Raw genomic sequence first — 12,465 nt, forward strand, 5'->3', positions numbered from 1 at the left:
TCCCTTGATCTCCCTCCAAGTATGATTTCTTTTTTTTAACCTCCATTGCCAGCCTTTTCCCCCCCAGCAGCTGATTTGCTTTTAATAGTAAAAATGTGCATGAGTTTACAAAGCTGGCATGAAAGAAAGCCATTGTTGACGGATATTCACTTCCCATTAAAGATAAAAAAGAAGAAATTGTCTCAAAAGATTATTTTATGCTCCGAGTAAAGAAAGCAATAATGCTTTTATACTAACCAATTAAATACAAGGATAAAGCTAGCGGCTTTCTTTTAAAATTCATTTCTTATAAAAAGCTGATCAATTTTTGTTGTTGACTGGCAATATAAAGAATATTTATTTACATGGACTATTAAGGATCTTTTTATTTAATCGATATGTGTTTCAAATTGTTGATCACTGAGCTTTAGTGATCAAATATACCATGACTTAAAAAAATGTGAGAAAAGCCTACATAAACATTTTGTGTTTCTCTCAGACACAGATTGATCCTTTTGTCTCGAGATGCTTTAACCTGTGGCCTCTGTCTCTTTGTAAAGGGCATCCCAGAGCAGTGGGCACGGCTCTTACAGACCTCGAACATCACCAAGCTGGAGCAGAAGAAGAACCCGCAGGCCGTGTTGGACGTCTTGAAGTTTTATGACTCCAAAGAGACCGTCAACAACCAGAAGTACATGAGCTTCACTTCAGGAGGTAATCTCACCTAAATACTCATGGAAAATGTCAGTTAGCAATATAAAAGGCTAAAAGATCTGCATCTAATACAAAAGATTTTCAGTATGTTGTTTCAAAAAAATGTCTTCTTTTCATTTCAGACAAGTCAGCACATGGGTACATAGCAGCAAACACTCTGGTGAGTTCTTGTAAACCTTCTTTGGTCACTGTTTGTGGTTTTCTATGACTAAATAATTTATTTAGAAATCATAATCTAACAGAGTTTATGCCAGTTGCTCTCTTCATATCCCTGGACTTATTACGATGGTATATCAAATCTCTGACCCATAGCCAGAGCCACGATCTCTGCAACATTTTATTGCTTTCAAAAATGTCTGATTAATGGATGCAGGCAAATAAATTCTTATAACTTATCGAACAGTGTAATAATTTAACAGGTAAGTTGCAATATTAGGTGGTTTATTTCTTTGTCCTGATGCTCAGAGTATTAATGTGCCTCTCCACCTACACCCCAGTAAATCTTCATCACTTCACCCTCGCTGTCTCTTTCTGGGATTTTCTAGAATAGACCGTGTTACTTTAAGGCACGTTCTCTTCACACAGCCTTCTCGCTCTAATGGACAGAGTGTGCGTGTTCCCCTCTGGAGGCTTACTGCCCTCACTATGTGGCATAATTCCCTGATTTTTGCATACATGACAAACACTCTTGCAGCTCCCGCATAGAAACGATGGCTGCTGCGAGAGCCACCACTGAGCTTTGTTTATTTTGCCAATCAACTTAACCAGATTTTGAAATAGACGGAGCTTCAACTGCATCTAGAAGGACTCCCGCTGTGCTGACCTCATTCCTGACTTTGACCAGAGTAATCTATGCTTTCTGCACGCTGGGTGAAGAAGTGGAATCCGAGTCTGTTTAGTAGGATTTGCTGCCCCGGGCAAACTACGCTGGGATCTCTTCATGCAAAGCTATTGCTTGATACAGCTGTATGCCTGTGAAGGGCAAATGGGTGTGGCAGTCCATCTAAAAGATTGTGTGAGTGAGCACAGTAAGGCTATTCTAAAGCATCTCAATCTTGGACCGTCACAGTGCTCAACAGCATGCAGAGGTGACTCAGCTATCGGTCATAGTGCCAATTTTAAGTCTTAAGGAAACAGAATTACAGGAACATTGCCAAAAACTCCTCTATTGAAGAAAGTCCTCATCAGCTACAGTACCTCATATTATTTCAACATCACTTTATGCAGAAAAATATGTGAAAACTAATGTTTTGTTTGCTGTAAGCAGCTCTGTCTACAGCCAGGAGCGACCATGTTTAAGTGGGTGCACTGCACAGATACAGATGCCTCTAATTACTGTGAAGTAATCTCTAATAAAATGACTAACTGCACATTGCTACAACAGCCTTTGTCTCCATCTAACTGTCAGTCAAAGCAGCTGCACTCCTAACTTTGGGTGTAAACAAAAATCCAGCTTCTTTTTTTGTACCAGGTTGTAAACATAATTATTTCTGCTGTAATGTTGAGCATTTTAATGTGGAAGTGTGCAGCAATTTACTTTGCAGCCTCAAGTGGTGATTAGAGAAACTGCAGCTTTTGCTATGTTGGTTTCATATTTTAGCACGTAGAGGTTGCTACCCATAATAATAATAAAATAAAATAAAAACCCTATTCAGTGTCTATATCTAAGATTTTCATTTGAGCTCTTTGAACTTCAGTTTGAGCCCGCGGTGTCTGCCTGACCTTGACTTTCGCTCAGCTTACATATATAGCTGCATATTTTGGCAGTACAGACATCGTGCTGCATCCAAATCCAAGATTTGGTCAGGCAGAAATTCACGAGGAATTTAAAGTGCCAAACGTTATCCCCAGAGTCCTCCTTTATGAGACATTAGATACACCCCAGAGATTATTTTGGCAGCAATGATTACTTTGTGCTTTTTTTTAATTGTTAATAGAAATTACATTAGTGAAATGAAACAGTCAAAATAATTTGACACATTCTCAGGAGACATTGCCTGTCCTCAGTTTTCTTGGCTCTTAATTGTTGCTTTAAGTGGTTCATGTTTGGGTTTTCCTTCTTTATTGGAGCTTTTTAGGAATCTCTCCCAGTTAGCCAACCGTTGAGTCATATGGTATAAGGCCACTTCACCTTAGCTTCCTTTTATTACGAGTTTGTCAACAAATACCTGTCGCTAAACCGCTGTTCGTGTTACTACATTCATAACAGGAGCGTGGGTTATATCTCACATTGCACTGGCTGTTTTCATCACTTGTGTATTGATGTTGTTACTGTAACGTCTGGTACTTTGAAATCCAGCATGGTTGGTGCATGGGTCTTTTTTTTTTTTTTTTTTAAATGAGAAGAATAATATTTCATGCAGTTTGGTTGTGCTCACACAAAACGTGCATTCTGTGGATGGTTAATTGAGAGAAGAGTTTCCCAGAGGCTTTGATTTTTATCAGCAGCGAGTAGTGATTATGCTCGAGTATCTACAACAGTTACAAACTCCATCGACATTCCTGGCTGCCAGCTAGTGCAACACGACTGCGAAAAGTACTAGTCGTTTACTTAAACACAGTACTCTCGGGTTTCAAAGTAAATATAGTGGAAAGGACATATTTTTGACACATCACTCTGCCTTGTGTGTGTGCGTGTGCTTGACTAGACTGGGTGTCATTCAGCTGCGATCTCATTTTGGTTGAAAAGGTTGGTTCATCACAGAATCAGACATTAGGCGCATACATGCATCCGCTCAGGATAATGTTATTGTCCGTACTGTAGTGTCCAAATATGATGGTTATATAACATAAAAAATAATAATAAAAAGACAAAGATTGTTCAGGACTTCAGTGCCATGGACAGGCCTCAGGTGACGTAGTATATCTCTATCATGTCCTTTCCTCTTGCTGGCTGTGGGATATAATGCACGGACATGACGTCCACCTCTGCCCCCTCCACCCTCTCCTAAAGTTCACATAGTCTTACACATGTGTGGGTTTGTTTTGAGTAAATCCTCCCATTTTCAACCTTCACATTCAGAACCGGCTGCTGTCATCTGGGCCTCCTGTCAGCCTTAGAACCTGCAGCGCATTATTTGACAAGGTAACTCCTCCATATTACTATCCACATGACTTATCTCTGCATTGGCCTTGAAGCTAAATTCAACTATTTGACCTCCTACTATTGACTATGCCATCTGGCTAATGCAAAATGCACACAATATTTCATTATGAAAGCATCATCACTCTCTGCACTGAGATTTCACGGGGGATTGATTGGATCTTTTTGTTTTTGATGTTCCAGATATATTTGTCATCTACCACAAAGAGCATCTGTTAATTCTTTTTTGACTGGATCGTGTAGCAGAGCAGTGGCGCATGCCACAGAGGGTTGTGATGACTGTCAAACTGCATGTATGAGCTCATACTCCTGAAAATTTAATCCAGTAATTTGCCTGTAACTTCATCACCATTGTAGACATTACCGCATGGCTCCCTTGCTGGCTAACTGCTTACAATTAGACAGACAGCCTTTCCTGTACTGCAGTCTTGGCCCAGCCCACTTTGGAGCAGGTCAGAGGCCCAGTATGTCTGAACGAAGGACTGAGACTTTTCCCTCAGCCAGACCCTTTCCCTTTAATCACTAGAACTAAGCTGCACTGCTTCATTTATGCATGACAAGACTTGAAATAGATGAAGTGTTTCCATTCCATAAGAGGAAGATGATCCAAGGCAAGTAGAGTTTTGGATTAGAGGGGGAAAAGGCTGAGCATTAGACATAATAAATATGTCTGGGGCTTATTAATCACACTTGTTAAAAGGTAACTCCCACATCAACGGTATGTCTGCAGCTCACCACCATGCTGCACACTGCTGCAGTATGCTATCTCTTACAGTCAAATATTTAACAGTTTGTTACTTAAAAAATTCATTCTCATGGCACACCTTACCAGTCCCCACAACTCCAAATGCTTCTGATAAACTGCACTGGATGCCACCTCACTCTTCTCTCTTTAGCTCACACCTGACTTATTCTTTCCTTTGCTATTAACATTTTTTTTTTCTGACAATTAATCCTGATTTGTTTTTGCTGCTTTCATGTGAGTGACACTGAAAATTGTTTTGGCTTCATGCTAATCGCAAGCTAACTTAAAATCAGTTTTGAATGTTATCTTTATTAGTCTCGGCGTACTTTTGGCCTTTAGTAATCTGATTATGTATGTATGTTGCACAGAATCATTTTGAACCTGAACTGGCCAAGAATCAGATCCTGCACGTTGGCTGGTTTGGGGTCTACAGACTGTTCACAAATAGCAGTAACAAAGCAAAACCGTAAAAGGAAAAAACAATGGATACGTTTAAGAATCTGCACTTTTTTCTTTTCATTCTCTTACTTTCATTCACTGGCACATACATCTACATACATCCACACTGACTTCTAACTCTACCCTCCAGGGTGCCAAAACATCAACAACAGAACCCCCGATTGCTCCGCCTGTGTCAGAGGAAGAGGATGAGGAGGAAGAGGAGGAGGAAGAAGAGGAGGAGGAAGAGGAGGACGACGACGAACTGCCCCCGGTCATTGCCCCTCGACCGGAACACACCAAATCTGTTAGTTGGCATCGTGCGCTTTGCACAATTGTTGCGCTGTGATACCTCTGCAACTCCTTTGATATCTTGCTTCTCTTGCAGATCTACACGCGCTCCGTCATGGATCCACCAAAGCCTCCCACCCCCGTGAAAGAGGTGCTGACTCCACCGGAGTCGCAGGTCCAGCCGGAGAACACGCCCAACACAATGTATCGCCATACCGACCGGCAGAAGAAAAAGTCCAAAATGACGGACGAGGAGATTCTGGAGAGACTCAGTATGTACAGTTACAGCTCCATGTTCTTACGCTCTGCCCTCTCCACACTTCTGTGGATAAATTTAGGAAAGACAGCCTCATCTATTTGCCCAAAATCAGTCGCATTCAATGTCATTGCCAAGCACAAAAATATAAAATATAAACTCATTTGAGGTTAAAATCTGTATATTCATTATAACAACTCTGAGGATGTGACCATTTGTGTTCGGCACTAGCTAATGCTCTGATGTGTATCTGTGTCGATTTGTGTCAGTGTGTGTGGCCTGAGCTGTGCGCTGTACTGATTTAAAAAGAGAGGCTGAATGTTTGGTTTCTAGTAGCTGTTTTCCATATATTACATCTAGTACACAACCTCTATATTTGGTAGAATAATTCAAAAGAACATGGAATAGTGGATTTCTCTCATCTCTGCAATGCAACTTTAGCTGAAATACCCAGAAAGCTCTGTGTATTAGATGTGAGTGTACATAAGCTCTCTGTGCACGGTCTGCCTGAAATGAAAGGGCATAAAAACATTTCCTTTTTTTTCTTTTTTGTGTGCCTGTGTGTGTTTGGATGAAGCGTCTCCTGACAGCGTGCACTGACACACACAGTACAGGACAATCATTATATATCTGCTTTCTCTCTGTCTCAGGGAGTATTGTGAGTGTGGGGGATCCCAAAAAGAAGTACACACGCTTCGAGAAAATAGGACAAGGGTAAGTCTTTCCATGATCATCAACCAGCCGTCACAGTTACTGAAATAGAGCAATTTCAGGAACAGCCAGCCTCTGCAGGAGATGGGGAGCTGTAGTGACCACTTCAGGGGGGCAGAGGCAGAGGGGAACTTGGCTGAATTACTGGAAGAAAAATAAGTAGAGAGGAAATGAAAACTCTATCCCGAAAAGGCCAAGAGCCAGATTAGCTCTGCCATTTTGTGTCTCTCCCTTTATCTCTCCTTGTCTTTTGTTCTTTTTAACACTGTGGCTTTCTGTCACTCTCCCTGTACATATGCACAGATAAAAGTGGTGTTGCTGTTATCGGCTCTGACGCGCTCACCTTTTCCATATTGGATCAGGAAGCTTTTATTTAAACAGTAGATGATTGTATATTTATTCTTTGTCAGGCTGACTTAAAATGTGCCTCATTATTCAGAGTTGTACAGGTGTAGCTGACAGCAAGAGACAGAGGGGGAAAAACAAAGCCTCAATTCACAGTGGAGGTTTTTTCTTGTATTGCAAGTTATGCTTCCTAATAAGGACAGATTGGCTGCATACCATTCCTTTGAGCAGCTATTGGAAGCAAGTGTGTGTGCTTGTCATTGCTAAGATTTAAATTAGGAAATCTAGCTCATTAATAAGAAGAAAAAAAAACATCTCTGGCATGAAGTGTGGACTTTTTCCCCTCTATGTTAATTCACAATTTCATAAAATCATTAGAATACAACTTAATTTGAGACTTCTCTCCATATCAAAAGAAAAGGAAAAGGGAAATTTGGTCATATTAACACACTACAGTTAGCATCTGCTCATGCAACAGTGCAAAGGTCCATGAGATAGTGACTCTGAACATGAGATCAGTCTGATGTAATGCAAGTAAAACCTGATTTATATAAGTCTGCCCTCGGGGCTTCTTTGTCACACCTCATATTTTAATCCTGAAGGTCTCTGAATAATGTAAAAAGTCACCACTATTTGCAGTGCTGGTGTCATTTTGTTCTTGTGTTTTGCAGAGCGTCTGGGACTGTGTACACTGCCATCGATATAGCAACCGGCCAAGAGGTATAACAGACTGTAAACTGCTCAAAAAATGTAAAGGAACTCTTTATAATCAGAGTACAGCATCAACCCCCAAAACAGGAATCGTTTTACAGGTGGAGGCCACTGACATTTTTCCCTCCTCGTCTTTTCTAACGTTTTTTTTTTCCCACTAGTGTTGCATTTAGAATGAAGTGATACATGAACCCTTCATAGGTTGCACAGGTAATCCCCCAGGATGACACATCAGTATGTGCTATTAACAGTCTTAAGAGCATGGAGGAGATTCCTGGACATAGGCAGTTCCAGGATGTAGGCGAGCTGGACAGGGCCGTAGATAGTCCCCAACCTAACAGCTGGACCGGTATCTGCTCCTTTGAGCAAGGAGGAACAGGATGAGCACTGCCAGATCAACAAAATGACCTCCAGAAGGATGCTAGCGTGAATGTCTCTGACCAAAACAATCAGAAACAGACTATATTGTCAGACCCTATGCTGGTGCAGTGGGTCCTGGTTGCCTCCTGGTGCACGACAAAACCCAGCAAGAGTATGCAGGCAATACCTAGATGAATGATCCCACGTTTGCCTGACCTAAATCCAATTGAACACCTCTGGGATGTTATGTTTCAGCCCATTCAATGCTGCCAGGTTGTACCTCAGACTCAGTGATGCCTTGGTCCAGATCTGGGAGATCTCCCGGGACACCTTCGTCTCATTAGGAGTATGCCCCAGTGTTGTCAGGCATGCATACATGCACGTGGGGGGCACACAAACTGTTGAGTAGCATTTTGAGTTTCTGCAGTGACAGTTCAGCAGAATAGATTAGCCTGCCGCATCAGTGTTTCACTTTGATTTTCAGGATCTTTGATTTCAGCCGTCTTTAAGTTGATAATTTCCATTTCCGTCAAACGATGCGGCATCCTTATCCAGCAAGACGTTTTGTTTTTGAAATGTTCCTTTCATTTTTTGAGGAGTTTATTTAACAACATTAACATTCTGTATATTGTTTCTTTTTCCTTACCGAGCCATCGGGGAACTTATTGTACACCCAGTATATCTTGTCTGTTTTCTCAGGTGGCCATTAAGCAGATGAACTTGCAGCAGCAGCCCAAGAAAGAGTTGATCATCAATGAGATCTTGGTGATGAGGGAAAACAAAAACTCCAACATAGTGAACTACCTTGACAGGTTTGATTTCACCTGTAGAGTCACAGAAATAAGTAGAAAGATTTATGCTTCTGTGTTAAATCTACACCGTAGGTGTAATGAGTTAATTATGGTAATTAATTATAGTTGTTAATTTCTTCATTGGACACAGTTAAAGCTTGATGAGCTGAAGAGTCGTAGTGGAGATATTTTCCTCTTATTCCAGCCTCACGTTCTATGCAGTCACCTGCTTACTACATATATGTTGCTAGTTCCAATAACCAAACATTACACTACAATTTATTATGGATTTACTGTCATTACTTAAGTTTGCAAGTAAACTTACCCAGTGTATAAATATAACTTTGCCAGTAGCAGCTGATCTGTGATCAGAACAAAGTTGATGCAGTTGACTGTAGAGTGATTTTGGCCTAGTGTGTATTATAGTTACCTTAATGACATTGAAAAATCCTCTCAGCCTTCTTTTCTTCCTCATCTCCTCCTCTTTCTTGCTGTTCTTCTTCTAATGGTGGTCTCATTTCATCTTAAGACATTACTGACACCTAGTGTTGTAAAACCGTATAAGCATTCAGCAAGGGCACTCAGCTCATGCAGCTTTCGAACATCTGTTCCACTCGGCTCCTTTTTTCTTTTGCTTTATGTCCCTTTGTCCACAGCTAGCGGTAACGTGCTTCAGCTCTTGCTTCTTGTCGTAGACTGCTCTGTCATCTCATTTTCTGGGCAAGGCTTGAGACTCGATTTGCCAAAGAAATATTAAATATGTGTTTCTCACTTTCTCTTTTATTAGTTACCTGGTAGGAGATGAGCTTTGGGTGGTGATGGAGTATTTGGCTGGAGGCTCGCTGACAGATGTAGTGACTGAGACCTGCATGGACGAAGGCCAGATTGCAGCAGTCTGCAGAGAGGTAAGAAGCCAAGTTTAGATCAGCAGTACTGCCAGATGACCCTAATATTAAGGTGGACTCATGTAGACAAGTTTACGCATTTTACCCAGCCTAGAGAAAAGGACCGTCTACGTCTAAATTTTTCCTGAACACAGACTTTCTTTCATAGGTGAAGTTAGTAATGGGTTTTTTTTCTCTTCAGTGTCTGCAAGCTTTGGACTTTCTACACTCCAACCAAGTTATCCATAGAGATATAAAAAGTGACAACATCCTCTTAGGGATGGATGGATCTGTGAAGCTGAGTAAGCATTTATTCATTTTATTCAATAAACTTTGGCTTTGGTGAGGAGTATGATCAGGTTTAGAGACACTGTGTTGTGTTAAATGAAAGACTGCTGGGATCAAATAAAAAGAATAGAAATGCACGACTCAATGTTAAAACACCCTTGCGTCTCTCTGTCTCCCTCTCTCTCACTTGCTGCAGCCGACTTCGGCTTCTGCGCTCAGATCACTCCCGAGCAAAACAAGCGCAGCACGATGGTGGGAACGCCCTACTGGATGGCACCAGAGGTGGTGACTCGGAAAGCTTACGGCCCCAAAGTGGACATCTGGTCTCTGGGAATCATGGCGATAGAGATGGTGGAGGGAGAACCACCTTATCTGAATGAGAATCCACTCAGGGTAAGAGCCAAAGCACAGCCACAACACGGAGGCTCAGTAGCCGTCTATGGTTCTTACAGTTTACGTGGAGATAAAATATTCGTATGTCTTTTTTCTGCGGTCCTTGCATGTTTGACCGCGATCATCTTTCCAGGCGCTCTACCTGATCGCAACCAACGGGACTCCAGAGCTGCAGAATCCAGAGAGACTATCATCTGTGTTCAGAGACTTCCTCAACCGCTGTCTGGAGATGGATGTGGACCGCAGAGGTTCTGCCAAGGAGTTGCTCCAGGTAAAAACAGAGACTTGAGAAATAAACAGTATGTAGACACGCTACCATCTGCTGCACTTTGACGAATATATCCAACTATGTGAGTGATGTGGTGTAAACGAGCCATAATTCTTACTACTGCACAAAACCAAATTGAGCTCAAAGTGTTGCATTTTGGCGTTCATCATCTTGTTCTTTTAACAAAATTATCTTTTTGGATAGGCAGGTCATGTACTAGGTTATCAACTTTTGTTAGTTACCCTGGAAACTGGATAATGATTCTTGGATAATGATAATAATAATTTCTCTCACCCCAACCGGTCGCAGCATATGGCTGCCCCTCCCTGAGCCTGGTTCTGCTGGAGGTTTCTTCCTGTTAAAAGGGAGTTTTTCCTTCCCACTGTCGCCGAAGTGCTTGCTCATAGGGGGTCATATGATTGTTGGGTTTTTTTTCCTCTGAATGTATTATTGCAGGGTCTACCTTACAATATGAAGCGCCTTGAGGCAACTGTTGTTGTAATTTGGCGCTATATAAACAAAACTGAATTGAATAGAATAATATGATTCTAAGCGTACTATATTAAATCTACTCTTATGCTTGTTTTAATAATCATAACTGTATTTTTATGATATTGCAACACTCTTTGGATTCATAGGAACATTTTAAAAAATGATTTTTTGCATTTTCAGCATTCTTTCCTCAAGTTGGCGAAGCCTCTATCCAGCCTGACGCCCCTGATTGTAGCTGCAAAGGAAGCCATAAAGAACAGCAGTCGCTAAGGATGTGCTCTCTGTCCGCACCCGAGGCTGGAGCCCCGCCTGCGATGAGTGCTTTCATCACATCCAGGGGCTTGGGTGTATGGGTGTATGGGGGGCGGGTGACGTGACAGTGACAGCACAAGGAGGGGTTTGTGTGACTTACAGTGACAGCACAAGGACAAAAGACCCCCAGGCCTCAAATGTAGGATGGACATCTGGCCTTGCAGCGTCTCGGCCCATGCTGCTGAAAAGACCTTGTCTCCCCGTTTACTCCTCCAGCACTCTGTACATGTAGAGCAGTCTATCACAAGTGTGTGTGAGTGTGTGGGTGTGTTGGCCTGCGTGCGCGTATACAAACTGTGCACATTTCTTTGTGTCGTACGTCCTGTTTGGGAGGCGGTTGCTTCCCAAACCGAAAAAAAAAAAACATGAGAAAATTGAAAAGAAAGCGTGCTCATTTTCAAGAAGAGGCTCCAAGAGCGACGAGGAGAGACAAAAAAACTAAACTTGAAGAGCCTGAATTTCCTTCCCTGGCAAGCTTTAGGCTTGATTATCCCTCCTCCAGTCCTTCCCTTCATGGTGCACCATCGGGCCACACCTGCACCTGCAGGGACTGGCTGATGTGAGAGCGTGATTCTGGACCCAGCCTTTGCCTGCATGACTACGGCTCTGTGGAAAAAACATAGCTACTCCTCTGCAGACTGTCACATCTCAAGGTGGAATATTTTTGCATTTTCTGTGTGTCTGTGTGTGTGTGTTTGTAAATGCGTGTAGTAGGGGTGCCACTACAGGGGAAAAAGTCAGGAATAATTTCACATGACCTATGCCAGCTTTAAACACCCTTTATTAATCCATTTCATATCGGTGAAGAGTTGGAGTTGGCGACGGTTGCCTGAAGTTTTGGCTGTTTCCTGTTGCAGACACACATGATCACTGATGCCAGAGCCAGAGCTGTGTGCTTGCGATGTTTATATTATGGAGATCTGTCATTTACTCATCCTAGAAGATGGTCATCTACAGTAAGTTGGAGGTCCAGCGCCACACTCAATCACACCCAAGGATGCCCCAAGAATCACAGTGTCCTTAGTCAAAATACACCCAACAAACAAATGCTGTGAACAAAAAATATCTTTATCCAATTGAAACTGACAAACACGACATAAAGGGAAAGTACTTCAAATGCATGTGTTGTGTCCAATGAGCCACTGACCACCAGCTGCCCCTCCTTCCTTCCCTCCTTCCTTCCTTCCCTCCTTCCTTCCGTCCTTCCTTCTTCCTTTTTGTACTTATGATGCTGCTCATTCATTCTTTTTTCCCCCCTCATTTAATTGGATGTTATGCAAATTCTTTCCGTGACATTTACATTTTATCACCTTGTGGGTGTGCGTCAGATCAAAAAGAGGGGGATGTTATCAAGGGAGTGAAGCAGGAAGCAGGGAGTGCCATT

At 42.1% G+C, this 12,465-nt stretch overlaps 1 protein-coding gene across 3 annotated transcripts in view; it reads left to right on the top strand.

The window, feature by feature from the left end:
* The window catches only part of LOC102205632 (serine/threonine-protein kinase PAK 3), a 51,330-nt gene extending 39,039 nt beyond the window's left edge, over positions 1-12,291 (top strand). For 2 of the 3 annotated variants that reach the window (XM_005735461.2, XM_005735460.1), the window contains exons 4-16: positions 540-693; positions 816-853; positions 3,716-3,778; positions 5,131-5,286; positions 5,368-5,542; positions 6,177-6,240; positions 7,254-7,302; positions 8,353-8,465; positions 9,232-9,349; positions 9,531-9,630; positions 9,813-10,009; positions 10,143-10,280; positions 10,950-12,291. In XM_005735461.2, coding sequence (XP_005735518.1) covers positions 540-693; positions 816-853; positions 3,716-3,778; positions 5,131-5,286; positions 5,368-5,542; positions 6,177-6,240; positions 7,254-7,302; positions 8,353-8,465; positions 9,232-9,349; positions 9,531-9,630; positions 9,813-10,009; positions 10,143-10,280; positions 10,950-11,039 — 1,455 coding nt within the window. In that variant the 3' untranslated portion in view covers positions 11,040-12,291. The remainder of the gene's footprint in view (positions 1-539; positions 694-815; positions 854-3,715; positions 3,779-5,130; positions 5,287-5,367; positions 5,543-6,176; positions 6,241-7,253; positions 7,303-8,352; positions 8,466-9,231; positions 9,350-9,530; positions 9,631-9,812; positions 10,010-10,142; positions 10,281-10,949) is intronic. The other variant, XM_005735462.1, reaches the window with a different exon arrangement.
* Positions 12,292-12,465: the final 174 nt, after the last annotated feature.

Source organism: Pundamilia nyererei, unplaced genomic scaffold (assembly GCF_000239375.1).
Source record: "Pundamilia nyererei isolate P.nyererei 1_Seehausen unplaced genomic scaffold, PunNye1.0 scaffold00064, whole genome shotgun sequence".
In the NCBI taxonomy this organism is placed as follows: Eukaryota; Metazoa; Chordata; class Actinopteri; order Cichliformes; family Cichlidae; genus Pundamilia; species Pundamilia nyererei.